Genomic DNA, 8363 nt, shown 5'->3' with positions numbered 1-8363 from the left:
GCATCCTATCAATTATACAGTTTAAACAGTGGATACCAGTTAATGTGTGCCATCCCACAAGACGTGGACATCGTTAAAAAAAATCAATATAATTTATTTATTAATTGTATTTATTGGTCTTCAGGGACCACAATCACTGTGCAAGCTATACACCAGAACCCCCGTTAGCAGGGCTTGTAAACAAGATTTTGGCTAGAGTACCTGATGTAGAACTCAATCGCTAATCATTTCTTTTAACAGCAAGATTTTAATAAACTCGGTCAGTCCACAAAAAAAAGCGAATTTACTATCTTTTTTCAAGCAATCTTTGGAGTCAGATATAAACAGATTCTGTTTTCATAAGAGCCTTTTCCTTCTTCCCCTCTGTAGCAGTTGATTTTAACAGTTTTATGGCAGCAAGGTCAATGCTCCAGTGTTAGCAACTAGTAACTGATCACAAATGGGGGGGGGGAAGGGGTCAAACGCAGACCTCACGGATCTTAACTGCACGTCCTTAAAAAAAAATCTGAGCTCCGTGCCACTTTTAAGTCTCAGCATAGGTTATGGCTCTGACGCAGTGGTCTCAAACTTGCAGCCCGGGGAACCACATGCGGCCCGCCAGGTACTATTTTGAGGCCCTCGGTATGTTTATCATAACCACAAAAGTAAATTAAAACAGTTTCTTGATCATGAGTCTCTTTAGCTATAAATTACAATATTATTACAAAGAGTTTTACCCCATGCAAAATTGTCATTTCTTTAATAAGACATTAACTATTTTTACTGAGGCCCTCCAAAGGGTTTGAGTTTGAGAACACTGCTCTGACGGATCCTTTTCCCTCCCTATGCTGAGCCATAAAGGACGTGCAGTGAAGATCCGCCAGGTCCGCGTTTTACCCCCTTCCCCATCGCAAAGTGCTAGCTCAGAGCCTGGGCTTCCGGAGCAGGGCTTTGCTGAGGTCTCTCGCCTCCTCGGCGCTGGAGACCCTCTCATAGCCCAGGATGTCCATGGGCTGCTGGCAGTACTGCTCCACCTGCTTGATCTGCGCGAACGAGAGCGCGGTCCTCCAGGCGTTGACCGCCTGCGTGGCGTTGCGCGACGACACCACGAAGGGCTTGGAGGAGTAGCCCGAGCCGCCGGTCATGTTCAGGGAGAACTTCTCCAAGTCCGGGCTGACGTCGAGGCCGGCGAAGGCGTAGACCCGTCGCAGGGTCTTGGCGGGCTCCACCACCAGGTCCTCGTATCTCACCGCCATGTAGCTGCCCTTGAGCCAGGCGGGGGGCCGGAGCGCCGTGCCCAGGGTCTTGGCCAGGCTGCCGCAGATCACTTCCAGGGCGCCCAGGGCGTAGAAGTTGGAGCCGTCCTTCTTGTTCAGGTGATGGCCACCGTCCACCAGCGCCATGCGGCGGATGCGGGGGTCCCGGCTGCGCATCACCTGCACGCTCTCGCGGATCAGCCCGTGCCAGGACTTGATGCGCGAGCTGGCCACGGCGCGGGGGTCCCGTACCAAGTGGATCACCTTCAGGTCCAGGGACGGGTCTTCCATCAGCGGCGCGAGCACGTGGATGTCGAAGATCCGCACCCCCTTGATGACCACCGTGTCGTACTTGTGGCACTCGGCTTCCAGCAGGCTCAGGCTCTGCGGCGGGCACTTCTTGCACACCTTGTCGTCCACCAAGCCCACCACGTCCTTGCGGTAGGCGGGGCAGAGGGGCGACGAGCAGACCACCTTGTTGGTGGCCGCGCCGAAGATGCTCAGGGTGCTCAGGTTCTTGGCGCCCGCCGTGTTGTAGAGCTGCAGGGCGGACAGGTCGCAGCGGTACAGGGCGCCGAGCAGGTCGCGGGCCGCCCCCTGCAGGGAGATGGCGTCCCCCGGGTACAGCTTCTGCCACACGTGCCAGACGGGCTCGTAGAGGAAAAACACCTCCGGGTTCTGGTTGAAGAGCTCCCCGAAGAAAGAGGAGCCCGAGCGCCAGGTGGTGAAGACGTAGATCAGCTGCCGCTTCCGGGGGGGCGACGGCCGATACAGGTGGCGGAGGTCGGGCTGCGGCTGCAAGGGAGTGTGCCGCCCCTGCTCGTTGCACTGCTGCGGCTCCTTGTGCCACTTGTAGTCCATCAGGTTGAGCATGGTGAGGACGAGCAGCAGGACGTAGCCCAGGCACAGCAGGATCGCCTTCCGGCGGAACACTTTCATCCTGCCACGGGGGCTCCGAGGCGGCTGCGCTTCTCAGTCCATCCCGCGCGCGGCCGGCGGGAGCAAGCGGGAACGACGGGACAGGCTGCAGGCGCCGCGGTCGCCGAAACCCTGCTGCTGCTGCTGCTGCTGCTGCTGCCGCCGCTTCGTCGTCAAGCGCGCTTCCTTCGCTCCATCTTCTCCGTGATACATCGGCGGCGCTCGCTTCATCGCGAACCCGAGTCAGCCCGGCATCTGCGCGCCGCTCTCCGGCTACGTCCGCTGCTCCCTTTGCGCCGAGCCGAGATCATCCTGCGGCGCGCCGTCCCTTAACGTCGCTTTGGCGCGGGGTAGGAAGGCAAGATGTGCTTCCGAAGCCAACAAATAAGAATCCGTTGTGAGGGGGGGGGGGGAAGCCTTCCCCCCCCAAAGCACCAGCCCCACCTCTGACCGCAGGAGCGATCCTCCCCGGCGCTGCCCTCCTGTCCTTTCTCTCTGCAACTGGCAAAACACCGCAGGCGCTCCCGACACTTTCGGGGTTGTTTTTTTGGGCTTTTTTTTATCGCGCCCCTCGGGAGCGCTTGCGGCAAGGCCAGGCTCCGGGTCTGCAACGGAACCCCGTGATCGCCGAACTTGGAGTGACTAAAATCAAAATTTGTCGCCCGAGGTCTCTCCGACTGCACACAAAAAAAAAACCCGAAAAGGGTGGGGGCGGGGGGAAGCTGCAAGGGAGAGAGGCTCCCCACCCACCTTGCCACGCTAGCCCGTGATTGGTGCAACGGCTCTCTCCCATTGGAAGCGCGCGCCGCCAGTCGCGCGCCCCCTTTGTTGTGGGGCGTGGCTGGGGTTCCGCTCGTGGAGCTGGGGCGCGGACGGGAGGAGTGACGTAATGCGGCGCTCCTCCCCACCTCGTCCTGCCTTAGGGTTGGTACTAGGATGCGAAGACCACCCCCTTCCCCCCAACCTGTCCCTTCCGTTCTGGCGCCCAAGCCCTTGAGTTAAAGGAAATCAGTGCAAAAGCCGGGAATGGCATATACTGTCCATTCTCGGACAGTATATGCTCACCCAGTAGCCGCACACTTCTACATTACTTGTAATTCTAGTTTATTGTAATGTCTTATTAAACTTTGTTTAATTGATGTGAACCGCCTAGAACTCCCTAGGTATGGCAGTATACAAGAATAAAGTTATTATTAAAGTTATTATTGGGAATCCTCACACCCTGCAAGCTACAAGCTCCCAAACCTCTCCCTTCTGCATACCTTTTAAGCAGCAGAAACTCCCCAACCCTGAGATATCCTGTCTGTCCAAATTAGATTGCAAGCTTTTCCGAACAGAGACCATCTATTGAATGTAAAATGTACAGCGCTGCGTATGCCTTTCAGCACTATAGAAATAAATAGCAGCAGTGGTGTACTAGAGGCGGGGAGGGGGGGTGCGGACCGCCCCGAGTGCCAGCCCTAGGGAGGTGCACAGCCGGCAGGCCGGGTCCGGAACCTCCCGCGCTGCTCTAAACTGCACCTCAGCGCGGCTGCCGTACTTATTCCAAAGCAGAGTCGGCAGCCTCACTGAAGTACAGGAAGGTCCCGAGTCTTCTGCCTCTACTCCAGAAGAGGTAAGTCAAGTCGGAGGGGGTGGACCGGCAACCGCAGTCATAGCGGGACCTAGCCGCATCTCCCTGCATCTGATGGCCCACCCCCTCCGATGTCACTTACCCTCTTCCTGAGCAGAGGCGGCAGAAGCAATCAGCGTAAGACCTTGCTGGTTTGGAGGGAGAGAGGAGCATAGAAGGGTTGTGGAGGGAGAGAAAGGGGGTCAGGGTGGTATGGAAGGGTAGTGGAGGGAGAGAAAGGGGGAGATGCTGATGGAATGGGTGTGCAGGGAAAGGGGAGAAAGACATAAGGGGGAAGGATACTTGAGGAAATTGGGTTGGAGGGAAAGAAAGGGGACAGATGCTGATGGTATTGGTGTGCAGGGAAAGGGGAGAGAGACATAAGGGGAAAGGATACTGGATGGAATTGGGTTGGAGGAAAAAGGGCAGATGCTGATGGAATTGGTGTGCAGGGAAAGGATACTGGATGGAATTGGATTGGAGGGAAAGAAAGGGGGCAGATGCTGATGAATTGGTGTGCAGGGAAAGGGGAGAAGACATAAGGGGGAAGGATGCTGGATAGAATTGGGTTGGAGGAAAAGAAAGGGGGCAGATGCTGATGGAATTGGTGTGCAGGAAAAGGATACTTGAGGAAATTGGGTTGGAGGGAAAGAAAGGGGGCAGATGCTGATGGAATTGGTTTGCAGGGAAAGGGGAGAGAGACGTAAGGGGGAAGGATAAGGGATGAAATTGGGTTGGAGGAAAAGAAAGGGGGCAAATGCTGATGGAATTGGTGTGCAGGGAAAGGATACTGGATGGAATTGGTGTAACCAAGGTTATAAAAAATATTTCTGTACCTTTAAAAATTCAGAGCTGTACATGTCACTTTTGGAATTCTGGACAGCACAGCTCTTTCTCCAGGAAGTCAGAAGTGGTTAGTATTCTAAACTGCCAAGGAGAGCAGTTGAGTTTGGATGGGTTTTCTCTGTAGACTGCTGTGTGTTGGAAGTTGTCTGTGTTTTTTTTAAGGTAAATTTTGAATTTATTGAAGAACAGGAATAATTTAGTTTTGGTTAGAATACTGTATCCTGTTTGGGGTAATTTGTGTAGTAACAATAGTATTTCTGAAACATTTATTCAATGTTTGGGTTTTTTTCAAGTTTTAACCAAGGTGACATGCACTTGTGGTTTGGGGTTATAAGAGGTTTATTGAAATATTAGTTGATTATGGGTGGGTATAGTATAGTTTAGGGCTATCTCAATTATCTATTCTTTTATATAGTTAGTTTAAAGTGGAATCTTGGGAAGTAGTTAGGGTTTTCCTTTATTGATTTGTTAATAAATAGAGTAGTAGGGATCAACTAGAACTGCAATCAAACGCTAGCCTACGCAAGAAAGAAAGAAGAAGAGAAAAATAAACACCTGTTTGCCTGAAGTCATCTGTCCTGGACCGGTGTGTGATTGGACATTATTAAAAAACTTCTCCTGAGCTACAGTTGTGGTAACTGTAATATATTCTTAATTTTAAACGCATATTAAATTTATTTTATTTGAAATATTTGAGTGAAATAATTTTTTATGCAGCTTTGGCTATTTCTTGAGTAACTGGAAATTGTCTGGGTTACATAATTGGCGTAGGCGGCAGGATTTTGGAATTTTTACTATTGTAGAATTCCAAAGTTCTGAAAAGAACCTGTTTTGATGTAAAGTTTGATATGTGATTTTGCATTGACATTACTGTGAAAGTTTAAGTGAATCAATTGTAAGCAGTACCATATAGGGTGAAGATTCTTGCCTTCTGATTGAACCCAGTGAACACTAAGGGTGTACAGAAGAACCATGGCAGAAGGAAGAGTGGCTGAATTGGAGCAGCAAGTGGAACACTAAAGACTTTAGTGGAACGGTTAGTTCGTCTACAAGTACCTCAACCTTTACCATAGCCGATAGTGAATACTATTGTGGTTCCAACAAATAAGACAATTCCAGATTTTTATGGTTTCCCATCAAGACCAGATGACATCTGTGTTGAGGAATGGATTGAAAACACCCGTTCGGCTTTAAGAATCCTAAGGACACCTATCGAAGATCAACTGGATTCAGTAAAAGACCATATTAAAGGACAAGCAAAGGAAACAATCAAGTATGCTTTGCCAAGGAGAGGAGCATCCGTGGATATGCTCTTTGATGTATTAGAAAGAGTGTATGGAGATAAAGTGCCATTGGGAGTTAGGGTGAGAGAATTTTATTCCCGAAAACAAAACACTGGTGAGACAATCTGTGATTTTGCCCTTCAGTTGCAAGAAAAGCTGTGTGCTGTAACCAACAGAGATCCTGATAAAATTGGAAATACTTTGGACACTTTGAAGGAACAGTTTATTCTGGGTCTGAGAGATGATTTTATCCGCAAAATAGAGGGTAGCAAATTTGAAGATGATCCTAGGCTGACATTTGAGGATCTTATGCAACTTGCTATTCGGTGGGCGGAAGAAGAAAAACATACAGGTGTTGAATCAGAAGTAAATTCACCAAGAATCTTGCGGAGAAGCCGACCTGAATCAAAGAAAAATGTAAGTGTTCCAGAACAGAGTCCAATTTATAGCAATGATGATGTCAGGGATCTTTTGAGAAGAGTTGGACAATTGGAAAAAAAATCGTACTGAAGGGTTACAAAGAGATGGTGAAAACAGATCCTTTCAGAGGAACAGAACAGAGAAAGAACAGAACATAGGAACCGAACAGAGAAGATTTTCTGGATTTTATGGAAGAAGTGGTGGTGGAGGTGATGTGATCTGTTACAAGTGTCAAGAACCCGGACACATTGCCCGGAACTGTTTGAGTGAAAAAACAAGATTTTGCATGGAAGGAGATCGATTCTCAGCAGGAAGGGTGCCAACAACAACAACTTCTCATCCAGTAGACCAGAATGGTTCAACAATAGTAGAAAGGCCTATACAATCACAGATCAGAAATCAAATGGTAGAAGAACCAAAAATGAATGAAAAGTGGGAGGTCATGAAAGAGAGAGCCTTAGGAGATTGTTTGATTCTTCCAATTTCCATTTCTGGAATAGAGGCTCGGTCTTTAATCGATACAGGTTCAGAGGTATCTACTATGCTAGCTAGCTTCTACTACAAGAATTTTGATAAACCTGAACAATTAAAAGATGCAGGAGGAATAAAGATCTTGGCAGTAAATGGTACTGATCTACCAGTACTAGGTAGTGTAATAGTGGAAGTAAATTGCTTTGGACAAACAATTCCAGATCGATGTATGTTTGTTGTTCGTGACAATCTGGAAGATGAAACTAAACTAGAGTTTAAGGGAGAAAAAGTCCAAGTAATTATAGGTATGAATGTTCTGAAACACTTGAAAGGTCTTTTCCTGGGTCTCACTGGAATAGTTGGAACCTCTAAAAAGTGTGGTGTAAATCGAGTACTAACAGCAATTCAAGAAAAAAAAGAAATATGAAAGTTATGATGTCTCTGATAGATTGGGATATGTGAAGATTTTAGGAGAGGATAAACAAATTCCTCCAATGTCAGAGAAAATTTTAGAGGGAAGCTGTCAAGCAGTGAGTAAAATGGCATCTTGTAATATGATGATTTCGGCAGCACCTGATATCAATCTTCCTGATAAACTACTGGTGGCAAATACCTTAGTAAAGCCAGTAAATGGAAAAATTCCAGTGCGTGTGATGAATACAGGAGAAGTGGTCATTTCAATTCCTTCACAAATGAAAATTGCAGAAGTAGTAAAACCTGGGGAGATCTTACTGAGAGACGATTGGCAAATCATTCCAGGAAAAGAAGAAACATATTTTTGAGGAAAATCTGGTGAAACTGAATCAAAAGTAAATGACAGAAATCTAAAAGGAAAAGATATTCCACCAGTAAATGTTAGTTGGGAAACTTTAACTGAAGCTCAAGCCAACAGTTTGCGAGAATTACTTCTTAAGCATAGAAGTGTATTCTCTAGAGATAATACTGACATTGGATATACTTCTCTTATTACACATGGTATAAATACTGGAGAGGCCATTCCTTTTAAGATGCCATACAGACATGTGTCTCCTCATATTTTTAAAGAATTTAGAGAACACGTATTTGAGTTGGTCAACCAAAGTATTTTGAAAAGAAGCAATAGCCCGCTGTTGGGTTTTTTTTTTTGTTTTGTTTTTTTGCTCTTATTAGAACAGTTTATAAATTCTTTATTCATTTTCAAAATTACATTAAGTGTTAAATATATTCATTCACATTAACAATAAGTACATCACTTACAAATAATCATTGGTACATCATATAAATTCTTATCCCTTCCCCTTTCCCATCCCTCCCACCCATATATTCCATTATCATATAAAACATGTATTAAGAGAATTCCCCCCCTCCCTATACCTTAAATTGATAAATATAAGGGAAACAATTTCAATTAATCTTTACAATATTTTGTTAATGGTTTCCACACATCCTGAAATTTTTTAAAATATCCCCGTTGTAATGCAATAAACCTTTCCATTTTGTAGATATGACATAAAGAATTCCACCAGAAGTTGTAATTTAATCTCCTCCAATCCTTCCAATTATATGTAATTTGCTGAATGGCAACACCAGTCATTATAA

At 46.9% G+C, this 8363-nt stretch overlaps 1 protein-coding gene across 1 annotated transcript; it reads right to left on the bottom strand.

Moving 5' to 3' along the window:
* Window positions 1-710: 710 nt before the first annotated feature.
* CHST2 (carbohydrate sulfotransferase 2) lies at window positions 711-2837 on the bottom strand. The gene has a single exon (XM_033957658.1). It carries the CDS (start codon window positions 2172-2174, stop codon window positions 903-905), a length of 1272 nt encoding a protein of 423 aa, XP_033813549.1. The 5' UTR covers window positions 2175-2837; the 3' UTR covers window positions 711-902.
* Window positions 2838-8363: the final 5526 nt, after the last annotated feature.

Source organism: Geotrypetes seraphini, chromosome 9, assembly GCF_902459505.1.
Source record: "Geotrypetes seraphini chromosome 9, aGeoSer1.1, whole genome shotgun sequence".
Classification (NCBI taxonomy): domain Eukaryota; kingdom Metazoa; phylum Chordata; class Amphibia; order Gymnophiona; family Dermophiidae; genus Geotrypetes; species Geotrypetes seraphini.
The sequence above is the reverse complement of the archived record's forward strand: the minus strand, read 5'-3'. Positions and strand labels throughout refer to the sequence as shown.